General features: G+C 43.4%; 1 protein-coding gene across 2 annotated transcripts in view; it reads left to right on the top strand.

Annotated features, from left to right (window-relative positions):
* Window positions 1-24,843, top strand: part of SLC22A23 (solute carrier family 22 member 23) — a 114,419-nt gene that overhangs the window by 73,893 nt on the left and 15,683 nt on the right. Inside the window, exons 4-6 of one of the 2 annotated variants that reach the window (XM_074146470.1) lie at window positions 7,954-8,122; window positions 13,256-13,383; window positions 19,770-19,859. In XM_074146470.1, coding sequence (XP_074002571.1) covers window positions 7,954-8,122; window positions 13,256-13,383; window positions 19,770-19,859 — 387 coding nt within the window. The remainder of the gene's footprint in view (window positions 1-7,953; window positions 8,123-13,255; window positions 13,384-19,769; window positions 19,860-24,843) is intronic. The other variant, XM_074146472.1, reaches the window with a different exon arrangement.

Below are 24,843 nucleotides of genomic sequence, written 5' to 3'. Positions count from 1 at the left end.
CTATTACTGCTCTCTTTGCTTGGCAGTGGATTGGATTTCTCCAGAGAGGAAATTAGATTTTTCCTTTCCTTCCACTCTGTCTCTGTCCTGTGTTTACATCAATTGGCAGTTGTCTGTGCACTGCAGTGTGCGTGGTAATCTTTCCTTCCACGTGCTGCTTCATTTGCTGTTCTCTAATAAACTGTATTTACATGTAGTGCTTCCTCCCTTACTTCTGGTGACAGCAAAGATGATCAAGAAAAAGTGCTCCATGTCTAAACTTAGCCAGGAGTGAGTGCAGGCTTCACCCGGGCCATTTCAGACAGCACTAATTGGGATGAGACGTGTATGTAGCCCATGGGTAGGGCTTGCAGTTCCTAGAAGTTTGTGTCTAGTAACCACCTGGAAATTTGGGTATATAAGTGGATATGCTGGATTTTATTTATTTCTCCTCCTAGCAGCTAGCTGCAAACTTAAAGGCTTGTCTGGGAGTTATTAATAGTTTCTGCTGCAATTGGGTCTGGTAGCTAGCCACAAGCCAGCCTGAGGGCCATGTTATTCTAGGAATATCCAGTGAGATGATCTGTTTACAGCAAAGGGCAAATCCCCCAGAGAGTGTTGGAGAAAGGAGAGGTCCCTGAGGTTTGAGAGAGCTTGGTGGGAATTAGGAAATACGGCAACAGCGAGGACAGGGTCTCTTCCCAGCAGTCTTCAAGATCGCCGTGATGGAGCACTTCGTGCCAAAAGGCTCAGCTCGGGGAGCATGGAGGTGGTGGGACATGCTGGAAGTGCTGAACAGCCTGGAAAATAGTGTGCTCTGGGATTATTTTTTTCCCTTCCTTTTGTGCTCTGTTGAAAAGCAGAGTCCAAGTGCAAAATCCTATCCTAGGGCCACAGCCTGCGCTTGTCTTTTGACCAAGCTGAGCAGCTGCTGGTGCTGAGAGGCAAACCCAGCCTTGGTACTTTAGGATGTTACCACCCCTGGGAATTTCTCATGTCCTGCATTTTACACCTAAAACCCTGTTGCCTGAGCTTTCTTCTCCTCAGTTGATAGTATTGGTCTTGTTCATCTGAGTCTGATTGTTTTCCTGCCTTTTAGGATAGGGGAACATCATGAGGGGTCCTTGGAGGGAGGGAAGTAAGAGTGTCGGCTGTATAGTAATACGGGGAAAACTGTCCAAAATTGTGATGATTTTTTTTTTATTTTTTTTTTTTAATATGATATGAAACTGTGAATGTGAATCTAGAATCAGACTCTCTCCTCAGGGATCTTTTTCAGCGAGAATGCTGTTGCCCAGACTTCAGGTGATTTATCCTGGCCATTTTCTCCAAGGGATACTTCTGTATAATTACAGTCTTGGTGGCTCATAGACTGAAACTGGGCGGGGACAGAAAACTGCAAAGGCACAAAAAGCAGTTAGCTTGTGGTTTCTGACAGAGCTAGTGCTTGGGCTGCAGTGCAAGAATTGCTTTGTGTTTTGGGACTGGAGATCAGTGAGTGAATGCTGGAAAGTTGTTCAAGCAGTGTGATTTAACCTATTTTTCCTCTTGATATATTATTTGCAAATGACTTACAACTTTTTTTTTTCCCCTTTGAATAAAAGTATTTGCTATTCATCCTTGTGCAAATACCCTATGAGAATAAATGTCAGCCTTTGAAGACAAACGAGAGGGTTTCTGAAATCTGAAACAAATTATTTGTTAATAGTGGGCAAGTGTAAGACCGAGTGAGAAAGTATGGGATGTAGCCCTTAGTCCCTTCATGGCGATGACAGCTCACCCGGTGGGGTTTGGAGGAGGTGGGCTACTCAGGGCCATGCTTTATGGCAATGTGAGCTGATGTTAACCTGATGTCCCTGTATTTCTCTCCAGCCTCCTGTCTGTATGTCTGACTCCTCCAGATGTCCATCTCCTTCCACAGCTGCAGGCGGAGAGGTTGGGAGAGAGGAGCTGGCTGGAAAGGGGGAGAGGGCAGCATTGCAGATGTCAGACCACAGCACACTTGGATAATTTTAACTCAGTTTCCCATCTCCTTTTCAGAAGAAGTTGCCTGAAAAATTGTTGTTAAAGATATCAGCCCAGGGGTTTTACCATCCCAGAGCCAGGGACAGTAGAAGCTGTTAGCAAAGGCTACTTGCCCTTTCCGATCTAAAATTGATGTGCCCCTTGTCACCAGTGCCAGTTTCATTTGCTGTGGGTAACCTGCTGCCTGACCTGTGGATTTATCATGCCTTTCTCTGCTGATGCCCAGGGGCAGCGACCTCCTGCACGAGGGAGCAGCTCTGCACATGATGGGGCTGAGCCCCTATGGTGTAGCAGAGGCTCTTCGTTGTCTCCCTCCTTGCCCACATCCCAACAAGCCTGAGTGCTCGCAGTCGTGTGGTGGGCAGGGCTGAGCCATGAGCCCTCCTGGGCCATCTGTGTGTCCCATGCAGCTTGCGTAGCACCCTGGTGGGAAGAGTGCCCCCGACCTGCTTGGAGCAGATGCTCTAATGTCCCCCACCATCCCATCTGAGCTCTCAGTGGTGTTAGGATCTTTCTAAACTTTGCCAGCCATGCAGAGATATGTGATGGAGTCCTGTCCTTTTCAGTAAATCCCAGTCTTTTTGGTCAGCTGTCAGGGACAATTGATTTTGGTGTGGAATAATCTAGAGCCCTGTCATCTTTTGCAAGCTATTTCTAGGTTTCCAGAAACCATTAAAAAAGCAAAACCTTTCAGGACTAATGGCCCTTTGCAGACACTCCAAAGACATGTGCAGGTCTGAGATGTGCCATACTCCATCCACCAACAGCCTGACTCCAGAATTGTCTGTCTTTCTGCTCTGCTCCCTGGATTCTTCCAGGCACACCTAGTTCCAGATGAGACGACATAAATAGCATGCACCGCTTCACGTACCATATAACTGTAGTGAATTAATTCCCTGATGTTTATACACAACTTCTTTTTGGCAAAACTGCAGATGCACTTGCTGAAGGACCTCCCAGTGCTTCATGTGCTCTGTGGAATGGACCTGCTTTTGCCTGTGAAGGCTTGTTCAAATGTTCCCTTCTTTCTAATGAGAGTCCCAAAGGACTATGCAGGGGAACACAGGGGGAGTGAAGGAGAGAAAGTTAATCCCATTTAAAGAGAAGTAATTTCAGTATTCCAAAACCTGCTTGGGAAATCTTACCCAATCCAACTCTGGTGATGTGCTGTGGGGTGGCTCCTATGAAATAACAATGAACTTCTCATTTTCAGTTGTTTCTTTATTTTGGTCTGTCAAGAAAATCTTACTCTAACCTTGCCGCTGTTGTCACATAGCATGCAATGTGGATCAAATGAGGACTTGCATGTGACAATGCTGCCTTCATTCAGCCCATAGTTTTCCTGATCCCAAAAACTACATCATGCTTTTTGGATGTATTTGGCAAATACTGCAGGTTTGAAACACCTGTTGGACTCTCTTCACATAAGGTGCAAGAGTGTACCCCAACAATCTGCTTGTTAAAGCTAGATGGTCAGAAAGTCTGACCAACCTCAAAGCCCTGTAGGTCCATCGGCAACTGAGGCAGTTTTTCTCAGGCCAGCATCTGTTGTGAAACTCAAGTCCGGTGAAACCCAAGGGCTGCTCTTGCTCCAGTGTGAGCGCATCAGTGAAGGAAGCCAGCCCAGGACATCTGCAGGGCTGTCTCTAGAGGGAAGTGTGGGGAGCATCAGGGACAGAGCCCTCCTCAGTGTGGGGGCTTTTCCCTCAGCGTCTATCTAGAAAATTTAACTAACACATCATTGGGGTGCATGTGACTCTCTTAGGGGTTAAGTAGGGCCATTGCTGCAATGCTAGGGGTAAGCAAAAAGGACAATGTATGAAGTAGTGGGGGAGCTGCTCTGAAATTTGTCCTCTTAGCATACCAAAAATGTTGATTTGAAAGTTCTTTTCTTGAGCTTGGCCTTTGTCAGTAGGAACAGCCAATACTGCTGCTGTGGTTCTTATTCCCTTGGTTAATATTTGAAAATATTTCCCATGGCATTTCTAAATAACTTGGTGAGATACTATATAGAAGGACAAAGTTGTGGCATTTTTTCCCACCCCAAAGTCTCCAAGGCGGCAGATTTCACACAACCATGCTGATTCTCTCACGGATTTCATTCATGCATGTTCTCACACCCGTGTGCTCACAAGTACCAAGGCGTATGTCCACATGGTCTGGCCAGGGTCACTTGTGCGACACAGAGGACAAGAGGCAGTGGCTGCTGCGTCCTCATTACATCCCTGAGGTTGTTCTTGGCAGGCAATGACAAACCAGTTTGTGGTTGCTCTTTATACCCTTTAGGAGTTGATGATGTTTACAATTTCATTGTGTTTTCTCATCCCTCATAATTCTCAGGCAAACTTAATGAATTTCTGTTCTTTTTTTCTCATAGTCTTGACATTTTATGACTTCAATCCTTCAATTCTTTATCTTCTTGATACCTTATCTGTAGGTCAGGTTGTTACTCTTCCTTTTGTTACTTGAATGAAATCACAGGTAGGGTGCGATTGGCACGATGTGCACGTGCCATTCCTTTAACCTGCACTCTACCCATCCTTCTGGGGCCTGCTCACTTGTCTCACATGTACAGACTTTTGCTCTGCCTTTGTTCATCACCAGTTTTAATACTTCTGGTACAAATCGCTGCACGCAGGCTCATAGAGTAACATATCTGGCCCCAGTGCTGTTCCTTCTGTGCCAGAGCGTGTCTCTGTGCATCCTGCGTGTTAGTAGTGGCGTTATCTGAGTGAGTGCATCAAGCAGCCCCCAAAAACACTTGAATCCTTTGTAAGAAGGGGCATAGTTCACACTGGCTCTCCCTGTGGCAGGTTTGCAGGCTGTAAGGCTGCTGAACATTGATTTGGTCACCTCTGTAGAGACAGAACATACAGGAGAGGGTCCAAAAGGAGGATTTCTATCTACACTTTATTTCTGCATTTGCCAGCCAGAAGCCTGTGCTGTGCAATGAGCCTCATGTGCTCAGGATCTCGTGTCAGTGATGCCTACAGGTCTGCACCCTGGGCGTGATGAGGCCATTGCCTTCAGGCTCGGTCAAACTTGCAACGTGTGTGGAACAGTTCTGCGGTGGGGGTTGGCTGGGTCCTGCTTCTGTGCTTTTGGTGTCCACTGCTACTGAATCTCTACTGATGGTGAGAAAGCCTGTCCCGCATGTTCTGCGCCCATCTGATTTCAGTGCTCAAGTACCTCAGGACTGCTTTGTGTACAGGTTTCAACTTGCCCATATAATCATTTGCCTGGGACTTAGAGAAATTAGGCATCTGAGTTGGACCTGCTGCTCTGAATGTGCTACCTAGAGTAGAAATGCAGGGCAAGGAAGCAAAATCCTTTCCACACCTGTCTCCTTGCCCACACAGAATTTTCCAAGTAGAGCAAACGGATGTATCTGGGAGTTTTTGGTATTGATGGTAATTTCCATGATTTGCGTGTGTAACAAGAGTGTACTCGACTCTCCATGCTCCACAACGAAACTGAGGTGGAAACCTTTTCACTGAGTGGGGGACCTGGAGCCTTCTTGCTGGATTTGTCACGGGTGGATAAAGCTGTTTTGTGCCTTGTAGTGATTTTGTGTGAGTTGGTAATTTATCATGCAACCTGGGTGGAAATTGTTGCAGCCGTAGAGGCCTCACGCCTGGGTGCATCGCAGCACCAGTGTGAGCATCATCAGGGCGCCTTTCCTGGTGCTGGGGCAGAGGTGCTGCGGGGAGTGGCTTTGCTGGCAGAGGTGAGAGAAGGTTGACAGCTACATGTGTGCTAAAAAACTGCAGTGCTGAATCTTTTATCATATAAAATTGATGCCAGAGAGGTTGGAAAGTCAGTAGGCTGTCCCAATATGTTGAATGTTTCGACAGAGATGTGATATTTCGTATACATGGAGCGCTTGCTGATGTCGTTTGAAAGTCAGACTCACCCAGCTATAGCAGGGATTATTTTTTTGTCTTCTCCAGTGTTTTTTAGAGGAAAGGGCAAAAATTGATCATATGCATGTGACAATTCAGAGAAGAAAATAGGTACTAAACAATCTCTAAACTTATTTCCTTTCTGTACAGCAAATAACTGCTGCATATGGAGTTATGTACTATGCACCAGTGACTTAATAAAATATAATTTTACTATATGGACACCTCTTTCTGACTTCATATAAAAGTTGTTCTCTTGGTTAATTGTTTTTTAACTGATACTAACTTAAGCAATACAATTGAAATGCCAAAGCCTTACCTATCTAATGCAGACTTCCTGTTTCTATAGCAACAAAACTCATCCTTGTACTTAGTGAAGGAATATTGGAGTGTGAATAACTGATTTTAAGGTTTAGAAAACCCAACAGAACCACTTTATATTTGAAGATTAGAGAAATAAAACGGAAGTGACCTCTTTGCATGGAATAAAAAAATCGCCTAGGCTTGGGATACTTCATTAGTAAGAATGAAACGATATTAATGCCATAAGGAGCTCTGTGTTTTAATCTTGTTTTCCTAATTAAAATGTAAAAACCTTTTATAGCAAGTGAGAGTCTTTGAGGGGTTTTTCCCCCTTTCTTTTCCAAAGCTACTGTTTGTGGTTAGGCTAATGAAAATTTGGGCTGCCTTGCAACAGCTATATTTTCCTTCTGTATTAGCAAAAAGCCATCAATAGTTTTTGTCATTGGCTAAAAAAAAAAGGGGGGGGAGAAAAATGTGTGGTATTTAATCCTACATTTGATCTACAAGCTAGTTCCTGGTCAGCTAGTGTAAAATCTCTGTTATGGTGATAAATGCTGAACTAGTTACAGATGAGAGAGTGAATGAAGGAGCAGCTGTCATCTCTTCCAATTGTCTTATAGCTTTTCAATTACAATTTTAACAACCGTTAAATTCTAATTTAAAGCAGCCATAGGAAACATCCCAAGGAAAAGCAACGATGCTGACAGCAATATATCATGAATGTTTACGAGCCTATGTTTCTGTATCAGTGTGCCGCCAAGTACTACACAACATTTGTGGCAGGTTTATTGTGCTTAATTATTAATCTGTAGAATTGAATGTGGGCAAATGGGAAATATGAGATAGGGGCTTCTATTGCAGTCTCACCAGCGAAAAAATTGCTTGAATATATTTCCACAAGGCAGTCTGTTTTTTCTATTACTTCTGTGATTTTTTTATGTTGTTTATATCTGTGATTCTGATAAATTCATCTTAATTTTTGAGGACTGAATAAAGTTAGCCAAAATTCAGGGTGTCATGAAATTTTTTATCTACTGAACCCACTTGTCACAGGGCAACTGAGACAACCAACAATACTAGTGATGGTAGTAAATTGCCCCATAGCAAAAGGAAGGACGGAAAACAGGATAAGACAGATGGAAGGCTGGCTCATTTGAAAGTTGATCAAGATTAGCTATTGCAAAAACAAAAAACAAACCCAGAAACAACCCACTCAGCAAAATCCAGCTTGAAACTGGCTGAGTCGTAGCATTTTAAACTGTGGGCAGGCGGCATCCCGTATGAGCTGGGAGCCTCTATCCTGCTGAGAGCTGTACTCTTCTGCTCCCAGCAAACTGATTGGGAAGGCATGCGGCATCTCTGAGAACTGTGAAAAGGCCTGACTCAACATCTTTGGGCTGTGTTTTACCCTACATTCCCTTTAAAAAACTAATATCTTGTAATTTGGTAAAATGCTTCTTTAGGCGGAGACCGGGGGAAAGCTGACAGTGAGGATACGGCAGAACTGCAGGAGGTGCAATAGGTGTATGGAATTTGCAATGTCCACCTCACAGCCAGCTGTTAATGAGCTTCTCCATTGCTGCTGGAGTGTTTGAAGCCTAAATTCACAAGGAAACAGAATTTATGCGATCACACATAACTGACCAAAGGTTTTGAAGGACATCAGCTCTCTGAAAGAAGAGATACTCTGTGGGTGCCTTTGCTGGTGGGGGGCTAATGTGTTCGCATGTGTTCTGTGTTTCAGGGATAGAGCTCTGTCCTCCTGGGTACCGGTTCATGATCACCATGGTGGCGAGCTTCATCGAGATGGCGGGGCAGTTTCTCATGCCAGGGCTGGCGGCCCTCTGCAGGGACTGGCAGGTCCTCCAGGCAGTCATCATCTGTCCTTTCCTGCTGATGCTGCTTTACTGGGTGTAAGTATTTCTTCCTCCTGTCGTGTCAAAGACAACATGAGCTCCTGATGTTGGACTTGGAAGGTGCTTCACTCTTAGGAAGTGTGTGTGCTTCACAACACATATGCGCCTTTCCCTTTGTTCTTCCATTCATCTTTCATGAAGATTTGACTTTGAAATAAGAAATGATAACTTTATAATTTGTTGTAGCACGCACATAGGTTACATGCTGCGACATGGTGGGAACTTGGAAGATGGTCCTTTTTTGCTGAGCAGCAAGTTGTACTTTGCAATTATTCTGGTTGTCACTTCCCCTTTAAACGTGAAAACAATTTTTGAGAGGATGCATCTCAGCCTAGCTGTTGTTAGATTGTGGCAGTACAGCTACATTTTCCCTTAAAACCTGTATTATGGTTCTGGGCTGTCACTGTTGGTTTCTTTGGCCTGGGTTAGCCAAGCTGGGTTAAAAATAACATGTGTCAGCTTGTGAACAAGTGCACTTGTGTGCATGAGGTAGTGAGCCCTCAACTAGACTGCCTGCTCAATTTTGCAACAATTAGCTCATGCTGCACTGAAAGCCCGGGTGACAGTTCTGCGCTGGGCAGTGCCTTGGGATCTATCCCACAAGGAATCCTCCCCTCCCAGCTGCTCCTACTCCTCTCTGCCTGCTGTGTTGGTGGCACTGCGGCATTGGTACAGCTATCCTGAGAGAAGTAGAGTGGCTCTCACCGTGGGGATGGCGCCAGGTCCATCCCCCCTAAGACTCTATAAATTTCCAAAAAAAAAAATCTTTCTTTGTTGTTCTGTCTTAATAGTGACACGCAGTGGCGGCATAACACAATGGAGGCTTATGAGAGCAGGGTTGTACAAAACCATAACAGTGAGAACACACTAGATCATTCGTTTTAAAGACAACACTAACAAGACTGAAATATTTAGTTGCTGTGCACTGAAAAAAAAAGTTGAGGAAAAAGGCCACTGCACCATGCAGGACCAAGCTGACTGTGGGGGGCCAAGCTGCTAGTTGTAACACCTGACAAGTTGCAACATGTAAAAACTTGTTATAGCACGTAAGAATTTTTAACAGCTGTATATTTTTCTACTAATGCATGAAGGCATTACAGAGTTCTGCTGTGTCCATCGCATAACCCTCGGTGGGTATTTCTTTGCTTATCCCCAAGCTCACAGAGGTAAACATGCCGCAGCTTGGGCTGAGAGCAAAACACGGCATACAGAGGAAAATTACAAGTCCTTTGCAAGATAATGACTTTTTGGTTTTCCCCTGTTTTCCAACATAAAACACCGAAATAGTGTCATCTAGTCAGTGTTAATCTTGATGATGAATAAGCTAGAGTGTTCTTGTTAATATACAATACCATTCTCCCAAACCTGCCATATGTTATACACATACAAACACATGCAGATCTGCTCCAAAACCTCCTATTGGAATGCTCACCAGCTGGAAAGCATTATATCCACCACTGGATAGAACCCAATATCAAACATAATGTTTACAGATATGTGTCCAAAAGGACTGTACAATAATATGAAGACACCTAACAAACATGATAAGACGACATGGGCAGCAGTAAACCCTCAGCAGTCTTCTGGAGAGAGCACGTTTTCCAGGTGGCTGACTCAGGGTCTTGTACATTCCTATTGAGAGGTCATCCCTGAGTGACATTGAAAGCAATAGGAAATTATAACATTTATTTCCTAATCTGCAAGAGCTTGGTGGTTTATGTCTGGACAGGACAGGTAGAACACGCAAATAGATCATCCTTTTATTATAATGCATGATATGACAGCTTAATAAATAGCGGTAATAGCCAAAGTAACAGGATTTGTGTTGCCCGGGGTTTTTGCATTTGCAGAAACGGACTCTGGTTAGGATGCCTGTTTAATTATACTGTCGGTACAGTATGCACTTTTCTCTTAGGCTTTTCTCTTCCATCTGTTGCATGTTCTCTGGAAAGCATTACCATTTCATTACCTCTTTCCTTTCCTCTTCTCTTCCCCTGGCATTGTGTTGGGGAACAGAGCGTGGACTCTCAGCATATGTTACAGATGAAGGGAGAAAACTGACTTATTTGTAATAAAAGCAGAACTGGAAAGCTGCATTGCTTGTTAATTCCCCATCATTGTACTCAAAGCAGTGAGTTCAATAACAGATGCTGTGATAACCCCTGCACTTACCTCTTCCTTCCTCCTCGCTCTCTTTACTTCCATCTCCTGCTGTGAGAGAGTTGTTTGCCCCTCCAGGCTGGAGCTTAGCCCTCTCCCTCCTCTAGATTTGCTCTGCTCCTGGCCTGGTAGGCTATACCGTCCCCAGGAGGTGGGTGGCTGAGCAGATTGAGAAGCTGGGCGTGAATGGGGGGGAAAGGAGGAAGGAGCAGATTTGTCTAGGAGGGATGGGCTGTTGGGCTGGGGCACCTGCAAATCGAGCAGATGCCTTTGCTGAGCTCTCAGGTCATTCTGGAAGGGCAGAGAGGCACCCGCACAAGTCAGAAGTGAGCACAGGGGTTGGTGACGAGCATATGAAAATAAGTTAATAGAAGTTAGGCTCCTCTCAAAGTGTTTGTGTATTAGAACCATGAGGGATGGGGAGCTCCAGTGATACAGAGGCATTATGTCCTCTCCCTTGGATGCAGAAAGCTCCTGACAGGACTATGCCCTGAAGGTCAGCAAAAGTACTAATAATCTGAAATAAACTCCTGCTTCACTCCAACCAAAACTGAAGAACTGGGGAGGGGTGGCCAGTTCTTTTCTGGTGCTGTTAGCTAGAATTTACCCTCATCAAGACCCAAACTTGTAATAAGTGGGCATGTTGCCCTGAGGCAGACTCTTAATTGACACACTACACCCTTTCCATGGGCACGGGTTTGCTCTGCGTCTGGACAGGATCACGGTTCTCCTTCCAGCTACACGTGGTACCTGCCTGGCCTTTTTCTGTCTGTCAAGGATTCTTTTCTGCTCTTAGGATTTCTCAGGCTTAGGATCATTTTTCCCAGTGTCCCTCCTACTCTTCCCCCTTTCCTTTCCCAAGCAGCAGCTGTGTAACAGGGGATTAATGTTTTCCCCGACCCACACCCTGTTCTTTCCTTGGACTGCAAAAGGCGGGTCCTTTCCTCGCTGATGGAGGAGGTAGAAGACTATCAACCAGGTGTCTGCAGCCAGCTCAGCCTGGTGATCTGGGCAACTGCCCACCCTTGGCAGAAAGCTATCTCGGCTTCATTCAATTAGTACTTAATGCCAGGTGATGAAGTACGAGGTTGTGACCAAACTTCTGTGCAGAAGTCCACAGGGGCCAGGGGTTTGGTGCTTTTTTTTTTTCTTTTTTGGCTTTTGAATTTTTGCTGGTGCTTGGTTTGGCAGCAGAAGGTGCAACAGTAGGTGCGTACAAATAACCCTTGGCAGCAGGGTCCGTGCTCCACAGGTGAGCTTGGGCACTTGCACAGAGATGGAGCAGCCAGTACTTCCCCTTGCTGTGCCTGATAACCTGGGCTCAAAGCAGCCCAGGAGTTTTTAAAGATCCTTAAATGAACCTCCCACTGCTCGCACTGAGTAACAGAGCAGCTGCAAGACGTGCAGCTTCAGCACTTCCACTTTGAGAAACCTGTAGGATCTAGAAGGCAGAGATGGCCTTTGTCCCCATGATGCCTGTCCCTCCAGCGCTCTTCCTTCCCCTGGGAGCAGGTGCTCCCCACAACGCTTCTCGTTTGGGACCTGTAAGAGGACTGTTCAAAAAGTGCAGCTTTTAGGCTAGTGGCTGAAGCTGTCCCCATTTCAAACGGGGGAATTTTGCATTCAAAGAATTCTTAATTTTTCAGAACATGCATTTGCAGTACAGGACTTTCTGCAGGAGGTGATGCCAAAGCATCTGTGTGCCACCACAGATGTAGTGGTAGTAAATAAGCTGTCAAGGAGAATAGCTGTCATCACGGCTGTTATATATTTTTATTGCCTAATATCATTTGGATTACAGTCTGCCTGACTTCTCTCATTTTTAATTCTTAAAAAAAAATAAATTAATACTTTCTCTATCTAGGATGGAGGTTTTGCTAAGCTGCCTTCCAAATTACATCAACCTTAAGAGATAGTACCATAATGGTGCAACTGCCTGATCCACTGCTTAGAAGTAAAAGAACAGAGGCAGCATCCACAGCAAAGATCAGTGCTTTGTGAAAGAAATTTGACGTTTATTATATATTTGAAGTTAAAAATATTTGTTAAATTTGTTCTTAGGTCTTTTGGAAGATTAGTGAAAGTGAGGCCTAAACAAGAAAGAAAAATATGCTTGTAGTCAGGTCTGAAAGTTTTCATATCTATGGAATATGGCATTTGTTGAAGATCTACCTATTTCTTTTAGTTTTGTATTAAAGTAAACATCTGAAAAAAAAAAAGGAAAACTAATCAGTTAAGCTGATGACTTAGGTGACTATCAGCACTTAAAGGAAACAACCAGATGGAAAATAAATGTTTTTATTTTGTGACTGTGTATATGTATATGCTTACATTGTGACTCAACTAACATAATGTCTTTACTAGGGGAAACTTTTAGAGCAACAGCTGAATGTTGTCTGGAACATATACAATACTGACCTGTATATAAAAAAAAAAGGGGCTTAAAGGCTGCATATGCAGGAGAAGATTTTTGACATATTAAAAAATTAAATGCCATTATAACCCTAAAAAGTAATTCTCTTTCCTTTCTTCATCTTCACAAGAGAATTCAAATCACTTCTGTCAGCTATTTTCCTTCTTTGGTCTGAATTACTATGTGTTAACTGCACAGCTCATTCATTCCCTGCTTGGCACCAAATGTCTATTGCAGGCAGCGCTTCCTCCTTCTCCCAGTTCTTTCAAAATTGCATTAACAGGCAGAACACCTTTAATACATTATAAAATTCTAATACGTCCTGTTTCTAGGTGATAGGATAGTTCCTGTATCATTTGTGAATCGGTGTAAAAGAAAATGTCAATAATTCACACATTCAGAATCTTTTTTCCCTCTTATTTGTTTCATAAGTGATTCTTTTGCTTTCTGTAAATAAGTATGTAGCTCGTGAACAGTTAAATGAGCAGCTAAACGCTATCAGTTCTTCCTCTGACAGAAACTTGGAAGCGACCCTAACCCATTTTCCATCTTTAAAGTGTTTTCCCAGAGTCTCTTCGGTGGCTGATGGCTACACAACAGTTTGAGGCATCCAAGGAACTGATCCTTCAGTTCACGCACAAGAACAGGATGAACACGGAAAGCGACATCAAAGGAGTGGTGCCTGGTGAGTAGGACAGACAGACAACCGCAAATCCCTCTGCTCTTCTCTAAAGGCTGCATGTGGCATTGCTGCCCAGAATTAAATAATCTATTTACTGCCTGTAAAATCATGCCATTCATTCATCCATTTTGCTTTCCTTGAAAAACCATTAGAGCTCCAGCACTATGTTTAAAATTACTTGGCCTGTTGAACAGTCCTAGCAGTTATAGTCTGACCTTCCAGTGCCATATGTCTTTAGAGATGTCTCTTGAAGAATTTTGCCATGGCTACAGTGTACCTTCAGCCCTGTGTGCCTCTGGAAACTGTTTTAAGGAAGCTGCTCGATGGGATCGCGCCCATCATGCAACACTTATCTTGTTAGTTTGGAGAAGCAGCAGCGCTTGAACCCCCAGTTCTAAAGCACCAGCCTCGTGGCAGACTTAAACCACATTACAGTTTTTCTTTAAAGCCTTGCTCCAAGAGCCATTTTGCTTTCCTTCCTGCATCATCTGAGTGATGCTGCTCTGGAGACGGGGGAGGGCCTGCAAGCAGCAGCAGTAAGGTGCAGTTTTTAGTTGAAAGTCTAAATTATCCTTTCCTTGGTTTTCTGATGCTTTTAGAAAGAGCTGACTCCTCTTGTCATCGGCACTGTCACTGAAATAGCAGTGCTCGCAGGGTGCTTTGCAGAAGAGACCCGGTGTGTGTGTGGCTCTAATTACAACAAAGGGCGAAGAGTTTCTGGATCTTCATCTCGCTGGAGGACCTGTCAGATTTGGTTCAGGCTCCCCTCTTCCTTCTCGCAGGCCCATAAACACCCGTTTTGCACTGTCACTTGCAATCTGTATCAGACTACCCACTAGTCAGAAAACAGTGGGAATGTTTCTTTTTTTCCCTTGCTTTTTCAGACCCTCCCTACTCTGACCCCAAGGACTGCAGGGAGCCCTCACCCCGTAGCTTTGCCCACGGGTAGGGGTGATGCTTCCCATGCTTGGCCAATACTTGCTGCTAAGGTCTCTGGGGTAACTGTAGCTTCGGTCAGTTGGTGCTAAAGGCATCAGTCAGCACTGGAACAGACTTCACCTAGAATAGAAAAACGTCACCATTAACATCAGCGCCTAACTAATGAAGCAGTCTTCATCAGTGAGAGGTGAAAAAGTCCAATTTCAGTAGGCATACCCAGGTCACTGCTGTGATTTCCGATGCAGTTGGCAGGCTGTTGTTAATTAGCTTGTTTGCACTTGAATTGGGTGTCTGGGGTTACAGTTCCTGGATCTGCATTGCAGACCACGTAGCTTTGCAATGTAAATGCCATTTTTCTGGCAAAGTTATGAAAAGCTGGAGGGTATGTGAGCAGCCATTAACCTAGTAATCTCCACCCCCGATCCTCCTTTTTGCAAATCTTCCCCAAAGTAAATGATGGATCCTGGAGAAAACCTATCTCTGAGACAACGAAATGTCTCACAATTGGAATTTCCCAACCAACTCTAAATTTGGCTTTCCTCAGCTAGTCAGCTTCTTGAATTTGCAAATGCAAAAAAATGTGTTTTAGAGGAAAGAAAAAATAAATTACCTGAGTTTCCTTTAAGGAAAATGATAAAGATGCAACTGTGTGCTAGAGGGATTTATTTAAGCCATGTATAATGATATTGTTCATGGAGGAATGCTAAGTATCAAAATGGTTTTATGACTATTATTCGTGACTGATTACTTTTTCCAGCAGTTTCATGGTAGGGGTACACTCCTGTTTAAGGAGGGACTCCCTTTCATGTGGAAAGCAGAGTGTTATTACACATCTTGATGCTATGGATTTTCTGCCTGCAAATACATTTAGATATAGCAGTTGTCACTACATTGCCCTTTGTAAACTTGAAGTGATACAGAACATGGGAATTTCTGCCTCCTTGCTGATGCTGGATTTGTTTGGGATACTGTTGGGGTTGTTTATTATTTCTTTCCTTGCTTTGTAGCTTTAAAATCTGTCTGCAACCCCACGCGTTAAGGCTTTCCTGACCCAGCTCTGGAGGGATGCTCCATTTCTGTAGGGAGCATAAGAGAGGAGCAGTATCAAAAGGATTACATGAGCTTAACTAAAAATTTTGGAAGGAAGAACTTTCTCATTCTGGGTGCATGGGAGTGTTGACGGTCTGAGTGAGGACACGAGAAAAGTAAAAATCCCAAATGAAGAATGTGATCAAACTGCAGGCCGTGTGGTTCCCAGGGAGTCAGTAAGCAGAAGAAAGCATTTCTCTGCTTCTCTGTGTTATAATCACATACCCGTAGTTGCTGTAGCAGGGAATGGGTAAAAAACCTGGTATTTGTCTGGGAGAAAGGATGCCATTGAGCCTAATGCAGATATCCCGTTTCCCCTTGACTCCATTGTTGAGCTCTCCTATCTGCATGGAGGGGGTTTTGTTAGTGATTTGTTTTATTCTTTGTTTTCCATCTGAAAGGGCTGGAAACTGTTTTCCTCTAGTTAGAGGCCATTGTGTTGCTGTTTATTATTCCTGGATGCATTGTTGTAACAGCCTCCTGTGATTGAATTACTCCCAATACATTTAAATGATAAACTGCTCACTTGCAGTCCCTTCTAGCTGGAAACCCCACTGTAATTTTACTACTATGTACCAGTCAAATTAGTGTATCCTATATAACAGATCATTACAAGAGTTACAGTAGTTTCATACATACCCATTTTGGCAGCTGACACAAGTTCTATACTAAAAAGAAGCAGCATTTAAGTGGGTGAAATATTTCGGGGATGGAAGAAAATGCAATTTTGAATTGCTGTCCAAGCAATGAACAGGCTTATTTTCCTTTCTGAGGAATCACACCATTGCCATTGCATGCTGAAAGCTTTCACTGGTCCATTTGGCCACACTACCCACAGTGGAAAGGGCCACTAACCTTCTGTAAGGTCTGTTTGCTCCACAGGAAGGTGGCCCATGCGTTGGGTAGAAAAAAAGGAAGCAAAATTTATCTGGTTTTTTAAATCAATGCCTAGAGTGGGAGCAGTTTGCCACTGTTCTGCTGGGAGGTGTCTCTAAAGAGAACAACTAAATGTCTGGACAGTGGTCCAGCTGCAGCTGAAAGGTCCGGCAGCAGTAGTAACAACCATGTCTGGAGAAAATGAGCATGGGCAGTCAATGGGCAATGCTCAGCCAGCAAGAGAGTATGCATGGCAAACAAAGTGAGACAAGAGATGTTGATAGGAGTCCAGAGTGTTGTAAATTAACATTGCCCTTATCTTCTCCGTAACCTGCCCCAGGGATGTAAAGTAGTGTCTGTGGTTGGTTGAAAAACCAAAGGAGAGCTGCTCTCTCGACAGCTTTCAATGGCCTTATTTTTGAGTGATGTCTTGTGATTTTTGGCAGGAATAGTTAGCCTTCATAAAGAGATTTTTGGATTTATGTGGTCATATTTTCTTCTTTAATGCTTAAGAAATCTAGGTGTGCTAATTAGACCTGGTTAACTCATCCCTAATGTTTTGAGTCTCAAAATTTTACCAGTTGACTCAACACTTTGCCCTCCTTAGAAATAAAAGTTCAAATTCATTTTTGCATCAAGAGAATTTCTTTATCCAGCTGCATATTGAAATGTCATTTGTAAAATGGGCTTGGTGAGTTTTGTTGACAAATACTTCAAAACATTATCCAAAAAAGTCAGCTTCAGTCATTAGCAAATGAAATATTTTGATAATATTAATCCAGTACAGGTTTTTCCCTGACAGTTTCTCCAAAAACTTCCCCACCTCTTCCCTGTTCAACAAGAAACAAACATAGATTTCAGTGCAGCTGCAGGACAGTCGTTTTGACCTGAGTGAAATAAATGTTAGGAAAGCATGGAGATCTGTTTAAAAAACAGGAGGAAAGAGTCTTTAGGGGAGTCAGAAATCCCAAAGCGCCAACTGTCCTTACACCTTTTAAAGGTGTGTTGCTTAGACGGCTTTCATTATTTTGGTAGGATCAGTGTTTTCTTTTTTCATCATGTGGGGCAAAGGATCTATTTGTTGGCTGGACCAGATTGATTGCTGCAAGCTGATCTCTGCTGCAACAGCACCTATCCCTGCCGGCGTGTTTGGATGTGCTGGGAAATGCACCACTTGAGATGCCATATCAGCACCTGAGCGTCAGACTTAATGCTTCCATGGAAACCCACCCTTGATCGGTTCTGCTTCTCTTCCCCTGTGGTGGGAAATCTTTCAAATGTTCCTTAATGGAAAAATAACTGCTTGAACAGGCTGAATAACAAAACCCACTTTTTACTCATATCTAGATGAAAATTGGAGTGCTCCTGTGGACAGACAGGTTATAGCTGTTCCTTTCTAAGCTTAGAGAAATAATATTGATGTAGTTACAAAAGTGGCCAGCAAAGATCAAACATCCAAATGGATGCAAAACCTTTAGTGTGCAGGACACACTGTGGAGAGGAAGGAGGAGTACAGTGGTGACAGTAGCCTGTGTGTGCGCGTATGTGTCTGGATTGCAGTTAGGAAAGTTGTGATTTTTAGGGGCTTTTCTTTTAATGAAGAATATAAAATTATCATTCACCTTTCTTGCTACTGAGCAACATGCTGCCATGACTTTGCTTTTATACATAAGCTAGTTTCCTGTTTTGCTTTGCTTTTTTTTTTTTCCTAAGCTTGAGGATTGGATCCATGTACTTGCGTGCTTTTTTTTTTTTTCAAAGGGTGAAAAAAACCCTATGTCTGCAAGTCAGTCTCTTCCCTAGTAGAAGAGATTAACTCCCCCTACAAAGCTTCCTTCATATCCGAGGACAATCACACCTACAGTTACGCTAATGCTTTAAAGCTTGTGGTGGTTGAAGAACAAAGTGTAATAGCTAGAGAAAGAAAGCAAGTTCCCTGGCCCCATAATACAGGTAACTCCATGTGATGCTACTGCGTACAAACCTGCCAGGTGTGTTCCTTTACTAGATCCTGTTTCTTGGTTGTTTAATGGTACCAAAGTTAAATATCCCATGCAAGTCCCAGGGAGCTGTCAGCTAAATGTGGGAAATTTGGTTATAACAGTTCAAAGTGCTGCTTGAAGGCAGCCTTTAAGTCTTACATGTGTCAGCCACAGAGATTTCCATCTCACGCAAAACCAGCCAGTGATTTCTGTTGCCCTCGTATGTTAAATCAGCTTTCAGGAGGGGCTAGGTTTCTCCTGGTACTCCCCTGTTGTTCGGGATCAGGAACTGATGGAGTTTGTGCAACTCTTTCAGGACATGCAGTTACATGATAAATAGTGAGTAGCAAGAATAAAACTGATCGGTGTAAGTCCTCCTCTGTTGGCTAGGTCTACAGGAAAGGAAGAGGAGAGCCCATGCATGCCCTGACCGTATCCCTGGCAAGGGTGGTAGTGACCTCTTCTGACAGTGGCAGGGTTTGGAGGGGACAGGGAACAAGGGAGCGCTCTACAGAGGATGTGCCTTTTGATGCCACTGAGAAGAGCCAACTATGCTACGGAAAAAAATAGAAAAAGGAGGGGGGAGAGGGGGTGTCAGCCTCTATTTGAGCTTGAAATTACTCTTTCACACCAGTCGAGTCCTCCGCAGACTCTCACTGGCTGTGCTCCAGCCTGTCGCATCTGCTTTGTTACCCGGCTGGCACACTGGCTCTTTGTCCACAGCGCTACCTTTCCTCCCAGAGGAGCTGGCTTTATAGGGCAGGAACTGCGTGCAGAGGGCTGGCAGCAAGCCCTGGCACTGCCGGTGTTCCCCTGGCCCATGGGCACCAAGGGGAGAGGATGTGTGAGCCTGGATGTGGACATGAGGGGTTAGGAGAGGAGACATGGGGAACCATGCAGAGGCAGAGAGCAGGAAGAGGGGATGAGTGAACAGAGAAGAGAGGAAATAAGAGAGTGAAAAGAGTTGTGGGAGCAAAGAATAAAGATAGTTGGAAGGGACTTAGAGGGGCAAAGGCGACAAGGGACTGGGGAGAATTAATGACTGTACAGGAAGAGGAGAGGAGAGCTAGAGCATGGAGACCAAATGGACTGTGGCCATTTCCTTCCCCCTACCCCCAGAACAAGCCTTAGGACTCGGTCTCAGTGCTTTTCTCTTGTGAAATCCACTCCTAAAACGTGTGCTTCACCGCTCCATACTGCCCAGCTCACCTGTTCTGCCTGCTCAGGTTTCCTCCATAGCTCCGGCAGTAGATAGCAGTAGTGCATGTGTAGGTGTCTGAAACCTCCTGATGAACTAAACATGGCTCCATATAGTGACATTTGAGATATTCTTTGTGTTGTGTTTTTTTTTTTTTTAATGTTAGAGGAATGTAAACATTGACAAGTCATGCTTTGGGAAATAAAAGAAGTCAGGTTGCCTGGGCAACCCTTGCTTGGCCTCCTGACTTGAAGGCATGATGATACAGCCTTTAATAACATGATTAAGACCTATTTTTTCCACAGGGCATAGGATGGACGAATCAGTGCATAGGATGGATGATGCTGTGGGAATGAAGCTGTTGTCTGTTCCTCATTTGTTGCAGAATTTGGAAGGTGTGTAGTGAATGAGGCAGAGGGTTGCAGAGGGAAAGAGGACAGTCTTGGGGAAACGAAGCTGAATGCCTCCTGAAGAGCTGTACACATTCCCTGTGTCTGCCAGGGATGTTCCTGTATAACGATGGAAATTTCCCTGGAATCAGGCTCTTCCAATGCTGTCGCTAATCACAATTTCTTCAGTGTCTGTCTCTAGCATGTAATTCTGGGGCTTGATTTGCAGAAAGCTGGAGCATTTATATCAGCACCTACAAGGGGTATTGCTGCATGATTTTTCTCCTACTGGACACAATTCCTCTACATTTTATCTCCCTGCCTGCAAAAAAGGAACAATCTTTGTCCCTACTCTTACAAGAAGGTGGTGGGGATGATTTCATTGGTATTTATGAAGGACGTGAATATTCTGACAGCATTGTAAGAATGTCTCTGAGGAAGCCTATGATTTTGTATTCACTGGGAGATTTGGATAATAAGGCTGAGGGGCACATGTTGAATGGGAAAGGTAGAGACAACATTAATAGCTGCCCATTTGCTGACTGTGGTGAGCATTCTGGGGGAAAATCTAATGTGTGATCATCTAATTAAGTGCTGTATCGTAATGCATATGAGCAATTGAAGATTGCAATGGCAACCTTATGTCTGGCTTTTCCTATATTTTTGAATGTAATTAGAAATACAGGATTGAAACAAATTATTGCAATCAGTCCTTTGCTATTATAGTCATCGAGTTATACAGTTACTCACATGAAATGAGCTTCATTTTAAGTGCTGTTAGTATTTATGTCCTGTGCTTTTGTTGGAAGGCTATTCCAGACTCCAAATTGCTCTTGTACTGGGTTACCTTTTAGCATTCAATTCAAATACACTATAGCTGTCTAGGTTCTTTGTCTTTTTTCCCCTCCCCTTTTGCTCCTGTTGGTGACTATCTTAAATCTATTTCTTTTTTCACATACTATGTGAGGAGGCAGCAGCCCCATTCCTTTGCTGAGCTGAAGTTCTCTTCTATTTCCTCTCCTTTCATAAACAGACTTGCCAAAGCTTTAGTTTCTCAAATATTGGTAAAAGAGCACTAGTATTTCACTGTCTGAATTGCAAATACCTCATGGACACAATAAACTGGTACCTTAAACCAAGTCCAAACCAGTATTTGCTAAAAGCTTATCTTCCAGCAGAAGCATTTCCCATTAGTCCCTGAGTATCTCACCTCGTATTTTGCATTTTTACTTGCTTTTGTCACATAGGGTCTCAAGCTCACCCAGTTCCCTCTAATGTCCCATTTCTGTGCTGTACTGCTGGCAGTACCTCACTTTGTCACCAGTAGACTGCATTGGCACATTCCTAAGCTTTGTGCCAAGATCCCTAGTGAGGTTATTAAACAAGATTTTTTTATTATTTTTTTTTTCAGAATAAGACAAGTAACCCTGTCACTAACCTCCTGCCATCCACTTGTGATTTCAATTTTTCTACCCCTTATTGCTGTCTACCCATCAATCACCTCCTTACCCACCTCATAATTTCTGTACGTGACTTGATAGCCTTTAACATTTCTTTACTATCAGGCTTTTCAAAAATACAACGTATCAGGCTGCTAGTCCTCTATGATTAAAAATAAATAAATAAATCAATGAGCGCAAAGGGAGATCGTGGAGACAGAAACCCTGGAAAGTATAAATGTAACCCTGTGTACCAGTAACTCAGTGTGGCTGTGAGTAGGTTGCTTCAGCTCTGCCTTTCGGACTGATCTACCTCCTGCTGCAGAGCTGTTGTGCTCCGGGGATTGATTGAGCCTCTGTGCTGGGCTTCCATAGCTCTTTTCATGTTCAAAGAGCTACTGACAATATCATTTAGCAGCCAGAAAAATCCAGCAGAAGTCCATCACCACAGGGCACTTGTCATTTTGGACATCCTTTCTCGGCAGCTTGATTTGAGCTTTGTCTATTTTGTCTTTGCCAAGTGATGCAGAGATGGGTGGCTTCATTTGAAGGCTTTAGAGGTACTTTCTGATTTTGAAAGCCGTGCTCCTGAAACACAGGGCATCCCGTGAGAATTCAGCAGCATTGGGAGCTGGAAGCTGGTAGGGTTCCCCTCCCCATGAGACTTTTAAAGTCTCCCAATGAATAGTTCTAATTTCCACTGAGATATAAAGAGTTAGCTTGTTGACAGTTTTCTTACGGAGTCCCTGAATAAGGAGCCTAGAATGTGTGTGGGCTCCAGAGTATGAGAAAACTCATAATGGGCCTCTGAGTAAATGGATAAAAATATTTTTTATTTTCCACACTTGCCCCTCTGGTGAATCAGTCAGAACTTAAACATTTAATGCAAATTCCTTCTGAACTGGTGACTTCAGTGCAAAATCAAAGAACGAGTTGGGGGCGGGGGAGTTTTCCTGCTGTTATTCCAGTAACTGACAGAGCAATAGTTTGTTTCTGTGGAGTTTTAATGAGCATTGGCTTGAATTCTCTTTTAAGAGCTTAACATTGACCTACGAAGCCTAAGAGCTGTCTCTCTCCTGATGCCTGTCACAGTCAGTTGGAGCAGGCTTTTGTGCAAGCAGGCTACCTCCAAAGACAGCAGGCCACTTAAATGAGAGCCAGTTCTGTAGTTGGTGACTTTTTTGCAAGTCATATAGCTTATTTGTTGCTATCTGAATGGTATTTTGATTATTGTAAATGATTGACTTTGCAGTAGGGTGGGTTTTTTGTGAGCATCTGACTGGTATTTATAAATAAGCATGGAGAAAGTTGTCAGAAAGATTCATGGCGTTGGAGACTTGGGGAGAGTCATTCATCTGAAGCAGAGTTTTAACACATCGAAGGCTGGAGGAGTAAGTAGCTGGTAGAGCCAGCTTTTAGTAAAAAGTCAAGTGCCCTTTGTGTTCTTTGGTGTAAGGTTGGAGGCCAGATTCTTTTTTTTCTCGTTTTCCCTCTTTTTTTTTTTTTTTTTTTTTTTCCTTTAATCCTTGTAATGAAGCTACATCTAGAATCTCCTTTGGGACATTTTTGTATAATGATGCTATGTGTCCACAGAGTGTATCCCCACCGGAGCAGAAGCAAGGGTCCACTGAAGGGAGACTGCTGCACAAGGCAGGGTAGAGGAGAGTGAAATTCCCCTTGTGTATGATCCTCACTGCAGCTGAAGCAGAGGAGGTGTTTGTCACTTCATGTAACCCATGGGCTATCCAGTACTTGAGGCCAGAACAGCAGTTCAGTGAAAACACGAATGGAAAGACTGATTTATAAGAAAGTTTAAAAGCAGGCCTGAGTGCACATGGGAAGGATACGTGACAATAGATAAAGAACGTATGGATTGTAACAACTCCTAATGTATGAATGAAGCAGGAGTGGAGAGCAAAATAATGTTTGGCTTTGAGGAGAAGAATAACCAAGTTAAGGGTTGCTTCTCCTAATTTTATTAAGCTGTGACTCAGTAAAGCACATGCTGAAAATAAAGTCTACGTTCTCTTCCCAAAGAAAAAAGTGAAAATTACTTTGAGAAACAAACAGAAAAAAAAAATTAAGAAAATCCAAAGAATATGGCATCAGGGGCTGTCTTTTGCTGACAGAGGAGATGTTTTACTTTGACAGGCCAGATCTGGTCATTCTTGGACAGTTTAAGAGTGAATCCTTATGTCCACATGAAATCTGTGCAGTGTGTGTTGTTTGGGTGTTGATTTTCATTGTTGCCCTTCAGCTGAAACAATAAACAGTCATCAGCTGTGCTGCTTCTAGTGCTTGCTTTCACTCTTTTGCTGTAGAAGGTTTGGCTTGGGCTCAATTATAGGCTTCAGAACTATGTTTTATCTAACTGCTTCAGTTGTTCTGAATTATTTTATTCCCACTTACTCCTTTCCAGAATCCTGCTACAAAAATAATTTTGATCTTGCTCTTTGAGATTAGGTACCGTCTTATTTTATTGCTTATATTTTTAATACAGCCCTGATCCATTGCTGAGCCTGCTGAGTCCTCCTGTAGTACAAATATTAATTTGACCAATTTCCTCTTTTGCTCCACCTCTGTTTTTATGCTTTTGTGAGCTTCGTGCTGTGTAGATTCTGGGGAGAAATGGATGTTATCAGGTAGTAAGGAAAGCAGTAGAACAATATTCTGCTTAAGTACAATCATTAATGTAAAATACTCTTTGCTGCTTTTCTCAGAAGTGTTGCCTGTAGTTACTCTATGTAGAAAACTAGGAGTGACCTGAGAGCAGTGAATAGTTCTACTTTGCATATAAATAGCATTTCTTTGATTTATTACTTTTATGATACAATTTTCAAATAACAGCAGAAAAATGCGTCTTTTATTTGTAAATTTAGGTGATTTATCTCATATTTTTTCCCCCACATCTTGCTTTCATTTTTCCCTGTCTTGCATCTCTTAAAGAGATTGCGATTCAGTGGAGTAACGCAGAGGTCGGGGCAGGCGAGTGCGGACGACTGAGGACACCCGGGCTAATTGCCTATGCAGGAGGGGAAGCCGTGCACCGTGCAGAACAGGGCCACGCTGCCGCCTTCAAACGCAGTCCCTCTCGAAAGCAGCAGTACAAATCTTTGCCCCAAAAAACAGTCCTAGTCTGTACTCTTGGAGTGCATCGTTTTTCGTGACGCTTCTTTATAGCTACAGCTCCTTCCGTTTTCACCGGACTTCATGCCCTCGCAGCCGTCTCACTCATCCAGTAGCTTGGGCACAGTGGTTTTGTTGGCATGCTTGGGCAAGTGTTCAAGCTCTAACCTGATGATATTTGGGAAGTAAGTAGCACCCTTCATTTTTGTCCCCTGTGAATATATCCAGTGCAATATTTGGGAGGCTTGTGTGTTACTGTAACATTGCAAAGAAGAGGTAGCTTGCAGCTGCCCAGCACTTCAAGGACATGGCGAGGCTTTAGTTCTGAAACACAAAGACATCACAGCTGATGATGCCCAAGGATTTCTCTTTAAGGAAATGTCTTCTGTTTAAGGAAACCATCAGAACAATTTTAAATATTTGAA

The sequence above is a fragment of the Numenius arquata genome, chromosome 4 (genome assembly GCF_964106895.1).
Source record: "Numenius arquata chromosome 4, bNumArq3.hap1.1, whole genome shotgun sequence".
NCBI classification, from domain to species: Eukaryota; Metazoa; Chordata; class Aves; order Charadriiformes; family Scolopacidae; genus Numenius; species Numenius arquata.
Note: the sequence above shows the minus strand (reverse complement) of the source record. Positions and strands in the feature narration are given on the sequence as shown.